Raw genomic sequence first — 14,582 nt, 5'->3', positions numbered from 1 at the left:
CTGGTGGGTTAAGCGTCTGTTGTAGGCACTGCTATGGGCTAAGGTCACTGCTGTGGCATGGGTCCAATCCCTGGTCCAGGAAGTTTTGCATGCTGCAGGCATGGCCAAAAAAACCTAAAAACCAAAACAACCCCCTCACCCCCCACAAAACAAAGTAAAACTGATGAGAAAAAGAAATAGCAAGAGAAAAGTGGCGGAGAAATATTCTTGGAAAAAAAACAAAAAAACAAAAAACAACCCAGGCTCAGATATATCTACCACTAAATTCTTTCAAGTCTTAGAGGAACACATTTCTTTTGTTATCTAAACTCTTCTGAAGTATAAAGATAGAAAAAGAGTCATTTTTTTCAGAATTATTTGAAAATAGTCATAATTTAATAAAGTACATTAAGAATTCCTATTATGTCATCAAGCTATTGTATCAACCAAAAATACAGCAATATTTAGATTTTTAATGTTTAAATGTGAGATTTCACAGAAAAGGAAATACAAATGGCTCAAGCAGATATTCAACCTTATTCTTAAGTGAAAATAAAAAAATTCCACTGTGATTTAATCTCTGCAGAGATTAACATACCATACCATTATTCAACTAACAGATTGGCAAAGATCAAAATGTTTGTTAACACTTTATCAAGATTCAAAGAAACAGGCACTGTTACACATTGTTGATAGGACTATAAACTGGCATAATCCTTGTAGAAAGCAATTTGTTAATATATCAAATAAAAAATGCAAAAATCTTCTGACCTAATAATTCCAATTTAAAGTTTTATCTTATAGCAATTCACTCATGTGCAATATGACCTATGTACTGGTTATTAAATGCAGCATTATTTGTAACACTAGAAGATTAGAAAGAATTAAAATGTCTATCAGTAGGGACTACTCCAATATTTTTCTGTTCTTTTGGCCACACCTGCAGCATATAGAAATTCCAGGCCAAGAATCCAACCTGTGCCACAGCAGAGACCCAGGAAGCTATAGTGACAGTGCTGGATACTTAACCTGCTCTGCCACAAGGGAACTACAGGGCTGCTCTAATATATTATGATATATTCATAGAATTAAATCTCATGCAGTTGTAAAAAAAAGAATCAAGAAATTCTTTAGGTACAAATATGGCACAATCTCAAAAATATGTTAAGTGAAAAAGGCAAGTTAAACAGTGTGCACTGCAGAGTACATTGAATAAGTATCTCCAGAAGGATATTTAAAAAACAGGTAATACTTCTGGGAGTAGGAACTGGGTATTAAGAGAAGGAGACATTTCACTGTACATCACTGTGTCATGAATTTTGAACCTAGTGAATATTACATGTTCTGATTTTTCTTATAAGACAGAAAAACTGAAATAAAAACTGCAATATCCAAAAGAAAAATTCTTTAACATAAATTCAAGTTAGAGACTATTATATTTCTTTCACCTGAAGGATAAATTTTTCCACAATTTCATTGAGTCTTTCAGGCTCCATCAGTTTACTTACTAATTCCTGCTCAACAGCCATTAGGGCCAAGCCACTAAGCTTTTCTTGTCCCCTGGTATGACATAAATATGTTTTAAGACGAGCCAGTATAGAAAATGAATTTTCAACACTTGCTGAAATAACTGGCCAAGACAAAGCAGTATATAATAGCTCTGATATGCAAGGAATATTATTGTGAAGACCATGCTGAATAAACAAATAACCAAGATTGCTGAAGTTGATACAATCATACTCTAGGACAAAGTTGAGCTTTGCATATTGCCGATAAAATCTAAGTTCTGGGATGATGTCTGCATCAAGTTTATAAAATTCTTGGACATCTTTGGCTGCTGCTTCATTTAATGGTTCATTCCATTTAAATAACAGTTCTGAAATTTGCTTCATCTTACAGTAATCAAATTCTGAAAAACACAATTTTAAATTTTGTAATATAGTATCCAAGCCTTGGTAATAAATGCTAATTTTATATTGTTCTTCTGTTGAGGCAGGAAAAAACGTGCACTCTGAATTGCCAAGATCTACTGTTTTCTTAAGTTTTTTTCTTTTCTGAAATGAAGGTCTTTCAACCTCAAAACCTTTACAAGTTATTTTTTGACAAATTTCTTCTGCTCCATTCCAGAGAGTTTTGAAATAGTTATCATTTCTTTCAGATGATAAACATTCCAAGATTGCTTCTATTTTTGAAGACAAAGAAAAAATGTCTATGGTTTCACTTTGAAGCTCCTTAGAAAGAATTCCTGTAACACTTAGTACTCGATAAAGAAATTTCAAACAAAAGATAAATTCAAATTTGGAAACCAATGCCAACAAACCACTCAATTCATCAGCTGAACTTGTGTTTGAAGAATGGCTTGACAGAACTTCCAGTGTTTCAATGATCTCTGGAAGACCCTCAATCACAGACAGTAATGTACGATCACGGACTGTCCAACATGATTGCGAGGTATCTTTCTTGCATGTTTTGTTTTGACTTAGTTTATAAATGTTTCGAAAATGTGCAGACATTTCCCTAGACATATGAATAGTGTTGAACAAAGAACTGAGAGTATTTAGAGCGCTTCGGAGCTCTTTTACTTCTTTACAAAATCTAATCACCGCTAAATCCAAAAAATGTGCATAACAATGTAAGTACAAAGCTCTTGGCTCTTCCTTCTTGAATTCTGCTGCAATTTTATTAAATTTCTCCCTCCAATTACTGGTACTATCATATGCCTGGCCTCGTATTTTATTCAAATCAATTCCAATTTGCTGCAGGTAAGTTTTAATAGTCCCATGTAAGCTAGTCCCAGTCTTCTCTTCAAAATCCATGAAGCCCAAAAATCTTTCTTTAATTAATATAGTTTTTGATGTTTTTTGTGGGTACCTTACACAAATTGAGAGCTGCCCTTTAGTGGCACTATCAGTTATCTCATCACATATTATTGAAAAAGCTGAGGAGACATTGATCTCATTCACAATATCTTGCAACATTTCACTCTTTATTATTTCAATAATATCATTTTGAATTTGTGTACTATTATAGAAGTCAACTTGCGAATTCATAAGTTGAAATACCTGTTCTCCTTTATCTTTTGCTCGAATTTCTAACAATTCTAAAAAATTGCCTTTATTCACAGATGAAATAGACTGGTCATTTCCTCTTATAAGTAAACACTGCTTTCCAAGAAATAAAATATTTTCAATTATAAGCTTTAGGTATTTTTTATTTCCATCAATCTGTTTCGAATGTTTAGATAAACTGTCATTAACAGCTTCATCACTAACAACTTCTTCACAAAACTGGTGTTCCTTCCAAAACTGCAATGACTTCAAATGCATTTCACTTTTTTCATGCTTTCTAAATTTTTCCAGAGCTTTTTTCCAACTGGAAATTCCTTGGGCTGCAAATGATTCTCCTCTACAGCTAAAAATTTTCTGGCAGAACAAATGGCACGAATAACAGAATATCACATCCTTTTTAATACTGTTTTCTAATTGCTGAAAATTTGAACACCAAGATTTTTTAATACTTCGTGATTTACCTTTAACTTTTTGTACTTTGGATGTAAATTTTGGATGACATAGTCCATCGCTTATTTTCATAGATTTCATATTGTATGTAGCATCTTGGTTTGACACATGATCTTTTTGTACTTCTGTACTGGAGCCAACTGTGTGCTGACCAAGTACTGATGAAGATGGTGAAAGGCTTGGCTGCTCCACATCAGCAACACCATTACTTGATTCACAGGGTGAAATCTTAGAAATCTTGGGAGAAGAATGATAACATTTAACAGTTTTCAAATAATAAATTAAAATATCAAACATGGAGTTCCCGTCGTGGCGCAGTGGTTAACGAATCCGACTAGGAACCATGAGGTTGCGGGTTCGGTCCCTGCCCTTGCTCAGTGGGTTAACGATCCGGCGTTGCCGTGAGCTGTGGTGTAGGTTGCAGACACGGCTCGGATCCCGCATTGCTGTGGCTCTGGTGTAGGCCGGTGGCTACAGCTCCGATTCAACCCCTAGCCTGGGAACCTCCATATGCCGCGGGAGCGGCCCAAGAAATAGCAACAATAACAACAACAACAACAACAACAAAAAGACAAAAGACAAAAAAAAAAAAAAAAAAAAAAATCAAACACATCCATTCTAATAACAAAATCAATAGATGATAGTAGTTATAGTATGAGCTCCAATAGGGGGAAACACTAGCAATTATATATAATTTAGTATTCTTATTAATAATTTCATGTCAAACTTGAGATTTCAGAAGCTGAATGTGAATACAAAAAGGTGTTTACTGGGAGTTCCCATCATGACTCGGCAGTAACGAACTCAACTAGTAACCATGAGGATTCGGTTTTGACCCCTGGCCCCACTCAGTGGGTTAAGCTTTGTCGTGAGCTGTGGTGTAGATTGCAGACCCAGCTGGGATCCAGCACTGCTGTGGCTGTGGCTGCAGGTGAGGCTCCAATTCAACCCCTAGCCTGGGAACTTCCATATGCTGCAGGTGTGGCCCTAAAAAGCGAAAAGAAAAAAAAAAAAAAAAAAAAAGAAAAAGAAAAAGAAAAAAAAAAGTTTATTGCTGTACATTGAGACAGGAATGAATATGCTCACTCTCACACACACACACACAGAGTACGTTTAAGAAAAGGAAAAGTTAAAAGAGACTGTGAGTCCCCCAGTGGCCTAGTGGGTTAAGGATCCAGTGTTGTCACCATAGTGGCTCAGGTTGCTGCTGTGGTGTAGGTTCAATCCTGGGCCCAGGGAACTTCCACATATTGCAAGCACAGCCAAAAAGAGAAAAAAATAAAAAAAAAAAAAAAAAAAAAGAAGAGACAGAGCAAAAACAGTAAGAATAAAACTTACATCCGAAATGACATTTGCTGTTACTGAAGAAACTGTACCTGTTAAAATAAAGCAGTAATTCAAGGTCTTATACCAATCTATAAAATAGCATCATTAAGTATAATTGCTTATTTCATATTAGGCAACAAAAGAAAACTTAAAAGAGAGATTCTATATTCTAATCAAGTATGGGAAAACTGTATGTCAGACATCTTCACATCAATTTTTACCTTGTAATACATCAGCGTTCATGATGGGCAGGGTATCATGAGTATCTGCCAATGACATTATATTGCTTATAACTGGAGTTGTATCTTTCTTTGGAGAAAGGAGATCCATTGAAGCATCATGCACCATGGGAACATTTACTGATAAAACAATTTAAAAATTTCTTATAAATTAGGCAGAATCAATTCATCAGAAAGTACTGTTTAATAACAAGTGTTTCAACAAATACTGCCAATATCTGATAGCTTTAAGTACTGCTGGGTATTAGAGTAATTTTTATTAGGGTTTAGGGATAGCCAGGTTCTTTAGGATAACATTTATACTGATAATTTACATTTCCCACCATTTTATCTTTCACCTTTGCACACAATTTCTCAGTTCTTTCATTCTATTCACTTAAAATGTCACACAAATCTTTACTGAGATATTACCCATGAAGAACAGAAAAGAGATTCTATAGAATCCCCTAATGAATATCATTTGTAACTCTTTCAGGATTCATCTTTCTCAATACAAATGGAGCTAGGTGGTATCTAAGTTCCTACTGGAGAGATTTCTATAAGCCAATATGCATGATGGACAAGCCTCAGAGGAATCATTCACTCCACTGTCCATGTAATTATTAGAACGACTGCTCCTACATGAGGCTATTTGATGGAATATATAGTTGGCCCTGAATTATCTGGCTTTGTCTATTAGTGAACATCAAGGAATTTCCAACTAACTCTACTTCATGTGAAAAATGTAATCGAATAGACTCATTTTTATAAAGCGGGGCTAAAGAGAAGATTCTATATTCCAATACAACAATCTTTACAAATAAATATTAAATTTCTGGTGGTGAAGTAGTCTTCCTTTTATGCAAAAATACTGGAAAACATTTCTTAGAAACAAGTTTTAGATTATTTTGACTTTTAAACTAAATCTTTGATAACTGATAAACAAGTATTACCTGTAGAAGAGTCCATCTTAGTTTTACTATAAGTGGAGAAACAATTAATAGAACAGAAAAGCTCTGTCTTCCCCAGGTCATTGGTAGTCTCAATTATTTCATCTGAGGACTTCAATGATTTGCAAACAACAGATATAAGTGTTTTGGCTGGTTTCTGTCAGAAAGTAAAATAATATTTATATTCCTAGTATATGACATATACCCACTACCATCCCTCTTATTTGAAATATTATTAATAACAACAATGAAGTTATATTTTTGCACTTCCTTAAAAACCAGAAAAAGGGAGTTCCCACTGTGGTGCAGCAGAAATGAATCCATGATAGTGTAGGTTGAATCCCTGGCCTTGCTTAGTGGGTCAGGGACCTGGCATTGCTGTGAGCTGCAGTGTAGGTCACAGATGAGGCTAGGATCCCGAGTTGCTGTGGCTGTGGCGTGGGACAGGAGCTGTAGCTCTGATTCAACTCCTAGTCTGAGAACTTCCATAGGCAATGGGTGGGCCCTAAAAATCAAAAATCAAAAACAAACAAAAAAACCAAAACCAGAAAAAAAGGCACTTGTAGATTTGTAAAGACTAAAATGAAGGAAAATCAATGCTAGAGAACTATTTGTCGATTTGTAGTACTTGTCAGATAGATAGATTAATAGCAATCGTAATACAATGAAGAAAGTAGTCATAAAAGATTCTCATCATCCCAGGCAACCAAAGCCAACTGGATAAATGAACGAAAGTCTTATAGATCTTTCCTCAATGCCAACTTGAGCATCAACTTAAGAAAGCCTTCTACTGGTGCTAAGGAGGAGCCAAAGAGGTCTGCCTAACACATATTACAAGATACTGTGGGAAATCACTGTTTTCTTTTTGTCTCTTTTTGTCTTTTGTCTTTTTAGGGACGCCCCCGCAGCATATGGAGGTTCCCAGGCTAGGGGTCTAATCTGAGCTGTAGCCGCCAGCCTCCACCACAGCCTCGCTGGATCCTTAACCCTCTGAGCGAGGCCAGGGATCGAAGCTGCAACCTCATGGTTCCTAGTCGGATTTGTTTCCAGTGCGCCACGACGGAAGTCCTGAAATCACTGTTTTCTAGGCTAACTTTAGGTAAACATTGCAAGCACATTTTAAGAAAGCAGCACGGAGTTCCCATCGTGGCGCAGTGGTTAACGAATCCGACTAGGAACCATGAGGTTGCGGGTTCGGTCCCTGCCCTTGTTCAGTGGGTTAACGATCCGGCGTTGCCGTGAGCTGTGGTGTAGGTTGCAGACGCGGCTCGGATCCCGCGTTGCTGTGGCTCTGGCATAGGCCGGTGGCTACAGCTCCGATTTGACCCCTAGCCTGGGAACCTCCATATGCCGCGGGAGCGGCCCAAGACATAGCAACAACAACAACAACAACAACAAAAAAAACAAAAAAAAAAAAAAGAAAAAAAAAGAAAGCAGCATACAAGCAGTGGAGGTATAGAACACAGTACATTGTGAATACAGATTTTCTGTGAAAGAAAGGGATACTGGCAAAGGAACAATGATACAAAAAGCAGGGTAATTTTCTGAAAATTACTATTTTTTGTCACAGTAATTATATTTGTCAAATAAAAGTACATATTTATTAGTATGAATTTTGACATTTTCAGAAATATAACAACTCACCAATATTTAACATTAACTAAAAAATTATAGTGTAATAATTTTAAAATAATTTTTTATTTATTAGAAAAGCTAATACTTAACTAATATACTCTATTAAGAGGATGTGGCAGTTCCTGTTTGGCTCAGTGGGTTAAGAACTCGACTGGTATTCATGAGGATATGGCTTCGATCCTGGCCTTGCTCAGTGGGTTAAGGATCTAGTGTTGCCATGAGCTGTGGTATAGGTGGCACATGTGACTCAGATCTAGCATTGCTGTGGCTGTGGTACAAGCTGGGAGCTATAGCTCTGATTCGACCCCCAGCCTGGGAACTTCCATATACTGCAAATTTGGCCCTAAAAAGCAAAAAAAAAGAAGAAAAAGAGGATGTGCTTGGGAGTTCCCACTGTGGCACAATGGGATCGGCGACATCTTTGCAGGGCCTGGATGCAGGTTTGATCTCCAGCCCGGCACAGTGGGTTAAAAGGATCTGGGATTGCCACAACTGTGGCTGGGATCTGATCCCTGGCTTAGGAATCCCATATTTTGTCTGTGGTGCAGACAAAAAAGAAAGGAAAAAAGAAAAAAAGATGTGGCCAAATTATTTACAATTAAACCAAACAAGCCATTTTTTAAATTAAAAGGCACTTATCAGACACAACCTAGAATAGATTTATAAGGAGATCCTGCTGAATAGCATTGAGAACTATGTCTAGATACTCATGTCGCAACAGAAGAAAGGGTGGGGGAAAAAACTGTAACTGCAATGTATACATCTAAGGATGACCTGACCCCCTTGCTGTACAGTGGGAAAAAAAAAAAAAAAAAAAAAAAATTAAAAGGCACCCCATTTTTGGATTCATAGGTTTGAATATTTTTCTAATTCTTGATTATAGTTCACTAACAATATGGGTTTTCTCCATTATCACTATCGCACGATTTTTTTTTTTTTTTTTGCTTTTTTTAGGGCCGAACCTGCAGCATATGAAGTTCCCAGGCTAGGGGTCCAATCGGAGCTACAGCTGCCGGCCTACACCACAGCCACAGCAATGCAAGATCCAAGCCACGTTTGCAACCTACAGCTCAGCTCACAGCAACACTGGATCCTTAACCCACTGAGCAAGGCCAGGGATTGAACCCGAAACCTCATGGTTCCTAGTCTTAATTGTTTCCACTGGGCCACAATGAGAACTCCACTATCACAATATCTTAAATGCAGCAGAGCGTATTAGGTGGTGCTTTTAAACTCCTATAGCCACATGAACCCTGCTCTATCACATAGGCTGAGTAGTCAAATACAGGCTCTTAAAAATAGAACAAGATTTACTGAGTGTGAGGGATAAAGAAAGGAAGGAATGGCATTAATTGCTTTCAGATAAAGGGTTCTATGCCTTCTATTTTCCCATTTTTGGTCCCAAGGCAGGATATTCTCATGGTGTAGGCTTTCTGCCATAGAAAATGTGGCTCACAAATTACCTATTTGAATTGTAGCTTGTTTTAATTGTTCAATTGCTTGTTTTTAAGGAAGAATTTATACAGAGAGTTGAGTTTCAAGCATCATCTGAAAGAGTAAAATATTTTGACAGTCCACCTCATGAAAGGGGCTCAGATCGCTAATTGTGATTATCTCACTTAGTCCAACAGATCAGGGCCAGCTTCTCTGCTCTCACAGCCACCCACCCAAGCCTCTTCCTATCAGCAACAGGGGGGATTACTTCTCTTTGGTTTATTGCCTCCTATGACTCCTGATTGAGGAAAAGCATGTGACATTCTTGATTCACCTTAACCTTGCTTAGGTGTAAGAATTAAATACATGGAATTAAAGATAAAAACACTTTTGTGGTTGAGTCTCACTGACCATAGACTATTCTATTCCCAATGATACTAAAATCTATACCCTCACATTTTCCTAAAGTGCAAACAATCACAAGCCAACTAACCGAAGGGACTCAATCTTCCTTTTATTTTCCCCGAGTCCTATACAATCAAATTCAAATTTCAAATGGAGTAGTCTCACTTGATGCAACAGATCTTTATTCATACCTGCTTATATGCTATGATACTCTTTGAACTATTAAAGGAATGAGACTGTCCTTCCATCTGAAGCATATCAAACAGATTAGAGCTGGTGTAACAGTAAGCTCCACAGTTCTCACAACAGTTCATGATGAGGTTGTTAGCAGAGTGAAACTTGGAAAAACAGGCATTACTGCAAAGACTATGTTTCACGTTCTGGTATTTTACTTCATATTGAATCTAGGATTAAAAAAAAGATTCAGTAAAAATTCTGATATTTAAGCAGAATAATAAGAGCCCTTAAAGGTTAAGAAAAACTGCAACTTACAAGAGTAGTCTTCTGACACATACTGCACTTGGTTGAAATACTATTAGAACATATGGTAACAAATGGTTTTCTTTTCTCATATGATGAAAGGCAAGACTGGCTGCAAAAATTTTTACTTGTGGTAGTATCTTCCAGCTGGACACTGATCACATCCTTTAGATTTAAAATATCTCTAAAAATAAACAATAAGGGCACTATTAAACTGTTTTACCACAATCTCTTTCTCTTCATAAACTAAATCACTCCCTTAACTACTCTCTCCTGTTGTTTCATGTACTTGAAAAACTGTGAAATAGTAGGAACATCATCAGCCTTGAAATACGAAAACCTAGATTTGGTATCTAGTTCTATCACTTACATTAAGTAGTAATGATTAAGTCGTTTATAATCCCTAAATGTTAATTTCCTCACCTATAAAGTAAGGATTATAAACACATCTGACAGTACAGTTTTGAAGATTACCTGGGCCTCCATTAGTTGGTGCTAGTGATGATAAAATGCTTTTGAAAAAAGTCATATATTCATACCTGATGAACTCTGCAATCTACAAGACAGAGGATTTTAAAGTTTGATCTACAAATCTCTCAGGACTTCCCACATACTTTCTGGAAGCCTACAAGATCAAAACTATTTTCATAATATTAACATGTTATTTGCCTTTTTCACTGTGCTGACATTTGAGCTGATGGTGTAAAAGCAATGGTGGGCCCCTGCAATTCCACTTCTAGGTATATACCCCAAAGAACTGAAAACGAGTACTCAAAAAATTACATATACACAAAAGTTCCTAACATCGTTATTTACAATAGTCAAAAGATGGCAACAGCTCAAATGTTCATCAACAAATGAATAAACAAACTGTGGTACACAAATTATGATACATTGTTCAACTATAAAAAAAGGATGAAGACTCCAATAAAATTTTTTAAAAAGTAAATAAATAAAATGAATCAGTAAAACCAACAAGGACCTACTATATAATAGGGAACCTACTATATAGCACAGGGAACTCTACTCAATATTGTCATAACCTATATGGGAAAAGAATCTGAAAGAGAATGAATGTATGTATATGTACAACTTAACCACTTTGCTGTACACCTAAAACTAACACAACATTGTTATAGTGAATCAACTATACTCTAATTAAAAAAAAAAAAGGATGAAATACTGATATACATGCCACAATATGGATGAATCTTGAAAACATGCTAAGGGAAAGAAGCCAGACACAAAAGATCACACATCTTATGACTCCATTTACATAAAATATTCACAACAGATAAATTGATAGAATGCAGACTGATAGCTGCCAGGGGTTGAGGGGACTGGACATAGAGGAATGAGGAGAAACTGATTGATAATGCTCTTTAGAGTGACAGAAATGTTTTGGAACTAGATAGAGGTACTAGTTGTACAATACTGTGAATGTACTAAATAGCACTGAAATGTTTGGGGTTTTTGTCTTTTTAGGGCCGCACTCATGGCATATGGTAGTTCCCAGGCTAGGAGTCCAATAGGAGCTGTAGCTGCCAGCCTATGCCACAGCCACTCGGAATTAGAGCCACATCTGCGACCTTACACCACAACTCACGGAAACGCCCGATCCTTAACCCACTGAGCGAGGCCAGAGAATGAACCCACGGCCTCATGGATACTATTTGGGTTCATTAACCACTGAGCCACGACAGGAACTCATGAAATGGTTTTTGTTATATGAATTTCACCCCAACAAATTGGGAGGGGGAAAAGAAAGCAATGGTAGGTAAAACTGCCAGAGCCTTACTTAAGACAAATCAGGGCAGTGATACAAAAATGTACCAGTATTTGTGCTATTCACTGCCATGAATTTGCTGTAAAGTTATTTACTTTATTAAAACTCAACCCTTGAGTACATCTTTTTAATATTCTGTGAGATGAAATAGGACAGAGGCATAAAGTATTTCCCCTACATGTCAAAGTATGATGGTTATCTCAAGAAAAATCCCATGTGGAAATGTTAAGAGTTACAACCTGAGTTAGCTACATTTTTCATGGAATACATTTTTACTTGAAAGAATGACTATTAGACAAACTATGGCGAGAAGTGGCTATCTGGCAGGTATTTTCTCAAAGATGAATAAAGTAAGACCGTTACTTCAAGGGAAAAAACCAGTAGAAATCACTGCCAATGGTAAAATCTGAGCTTTCATTGAAAATGAGAATTGCGGAGTTCCTGTCGTGGTTTAGTGGTTAAGGAATCTGACTGGCATCCAGGAGGATGCAGGTTCAATCCCTGGCCTTGCTCAGTGGGTTGAGGATCCGGTGTTGCCGTGAGCTGTGGTGGAGGTCGCAGGCTCAGCCTGGATCCTGGATCCTGCGTTGCTGTGGCTGTGGCATAGGCCAGCAGCTATGGCTCCAATTCAAGCCCTAGCCTGGGAACTTCCATATGTCTCAGGTGCGGCCCTAAAAAACAAAAAGAAAAAAAAAAAAGAAAATGAGAATTGTGGGAAACTTCTGACATCTTCTGCTTGATAACTTCTTAACACGTAAGACTTTCTGGATGAGATCAGTGATTTTTGAAAAAAATATGATTTTTAAAATACTACAAATGAAACATGACAACATTTGGAAGATCTGCATACCTCAGTGAACCAATATTTTCCAATAATGATAGCAAAAATTATTCATGGGTAAAAAAGTACAAATAGACAAATAAATTTTAACATGACAATATAAAACTCACTGACATGGTTTCAGATTCCACACTGCAACTAACCTTTAAGAAACTATCACTCATATAGTATCAAAGAACATCTACAATTATCTGAAAGGCTATTAAAACACTCCTCCCCTTTCAAATATTTATTGTAAGGTCAGATTTTCTTCAGACTTCAACCAAAACAACTTTTGGTAACAAAGTGAATGCAGAAGCAGATATAAAAACTCACCCAGATAGTAGTTCACCAACTAATAAAACAATACTAATTTTTTTTTGAAACTTCTCCTCACCAAGTTTTAAAAAGGCTATCTTTCATAAAAATACCATTAGCAACATGCACCAAGTTTACTACTTTTAAGTGAGTTAACAATTAGTTAAAAATTACTCAGTTTTAATTTCTAACATATGTATAGGTAGATGTAACCTACATAAACTCTTTGGGTCTTCAAAAAATGTTAAGAGTGTAAAGGGGTCCAGAAACCAAAAAATTTGAGAACAGCTACTACAGGAAATACTAAGATACCTGGCAACCTAGAACTCTTAAGAGTATCAGTCTTCCAGGATAATGGTTTTCCATATGAAATATTCTTGAAATAAACATTATTTTTTTTTTTCCTTTTTGGTTACATCCATGGCATATGAAGTCCCCAGGCCAGGGACTGAATCTGAGCCAGAGCTGTGATCTATGTCACAGCCGCAGCAATGCCAGATCCTTGACCCACTGTGTCGGGCCAGGGATCAAACCAGTGTTACCAGAGGGACGAGCCGGATCATTAACCTACTATGCCACAAAAGGAACTCCACACTATTTCGACACTTCAATATTTACAAACTTTTAGCATATAAATCTTCCTTGATGTATGATGGGGTTACGTCCAGATAAACCCATCTTAAATTGAAAATATCCTGAGTTGAAAATGCATTTAATACACCTAACCCACAGAACATCATAGCTTAGCCTAGCCTACCTTAAATGTGCTCAAAACACTTATTACCTACAGTTGGGTAAAATCATCTAACACGAAGCCTATTTTATAATAAAGTGATATCTCATGTAATTACTGAATAGTGTACACAACATAAACAACAGAATGGGTGTATGGGTGTAGAATGATTTAAGTATATGAGCTGTTTACCCTCCTGATCATGTGGCTGAGTGGGATCTGGGCTCACTGCCGCTATTCAACATCATGAGATTATCATACTGAATGCTACCGTACTAGCCTAGTAAAAGATCAAAATTCAAAATTCAAAGTAGGTTTCTACTGAATGTGTATCACTTTAGTACAACTGTAAAGTCAAATCACTGTTAAGCAGAACCACTGCAAAATGGAGACTAACTGCATTATAATTTTCCTATCTACTAAAATAGCACCAAAATAACAGGTTAATTTTCAGTATCACAAAATCAGTTATTTTACTGACTTAAAATGTAGCTCTACATGCAGTATCTGCAAGTTCCTGCTGCGATGCAATGGGATCAGCGTCATCTCTGGAGTTCTGGAATGCAGGTTTGATCCCCAGCCGGGTAAAGTGGGTTAAGGATCCGACACTGCCACATCGGGAACTCCATATGCTGCAGGGTAGCCAAAAAAGAACAACATAACAAAATAAAATAAATGCAGTATCTCAGTTGTGACACACTTTTTTCCTATGATTCACTACATGCCAGGCAGTGTATAGGCCTTGCAGTTATAAAGATGAGTATGGGCTGGGAGTTCAGTGGAAACGAATCTTACTAGCATCCATGAGGACGCAGGTTCAATCCCTGGCCTCACTCAGTGAGTTAAGGATCCGGCGTTGCCACGAGCTATGGTGTAGGCCAGTTCCAATTCAACCCCTAGCCTGGGAACCTCCATATGCTGCAGGTGTGGCCCTAAATAAAAAAAAAAAAAGAAAGAAAAAATGAGTATGGGGAGTTCTC

The 14,582-nt window shown here is 37.0% G+C and overlaps 1 protein-coding gene across 18 annotated transcripts in view; it reads right to left on the bottom strand.

Annotated features, from left to right (window-relative positions):
• Positions 1-432: 432 nt before the first annotated feature.
• ZMYM1 (zinc finger MYM-type containing 1) overlaps positions 433-14,582 on the bottom strand; it is a 33,703-nt gene continuing 19,553 nt past the window's right edge. For 4 of the 18 annotated variants that reach the window (XM_084963858.1, XM_084963860.1, XM_084963861.1 and 1 more), the window contains 8 exons: positions 14,084-14,234; positions 9,958-10,129; positions 9,657-9,869; positions 5,995-6,148; positions 5,045-5,182; positions 4,836-4,873; positions 3,509-3,734; positions 433-1,888 (listed from right to left, as the gene is read on the bottom strand). In XM_084963858.1, the coding sequence (XP_084819984.1) occupies positions 1,413-1,888; positions 3,509-3,734; positions 4,836-4,873; positions 5,045-5,182; positions 5,995-6,148; positions 9,657-9,869; positions 9,958-10,129; positions 14,084-14,148 (1,482 nt within the window). In that variant the 5' untranslated portion in view covers positions 14,149-14,234 and the 3' untranslated portion in view covers positions 433-1,412. Of the gene's footprint in view, positions 3,994-4,453; positions 4,874-5,044; positions 5,183-5,994; positions 6,149-9,656; positions 9,870-9,957; positions 10,130-14,083; positions 14,504-14,582 lie in introns of all 18 variants that reach the window. The other 14 variants (XM_084963849.1, XM_084963848.1, XM_021095891.2 and 11 more) reach the window with 5 other exon arrangements.

This window comes from Sus scrofa, chromosome 6 (genome assembly GCF_054392235.1).
Source record: "Sus scrofa isolate SSC_HxYL_T2T_F1_AM1 chromosome 6, Sscrofa_HxYL_maternal_Yorkshire_Landrace_v2.0, whole genome shotgun sequence".
NCBI lineage: Eukaryota > Metazoa > Chordata > Mammalia > Artiodactyla > Suidae > Sus > Sus scrofa.
The sequence above is the reverse complement of the archived record's forward strand: the minus strand, read 5'-3'. Positions and strand labels throughout refer to the sequence as shown.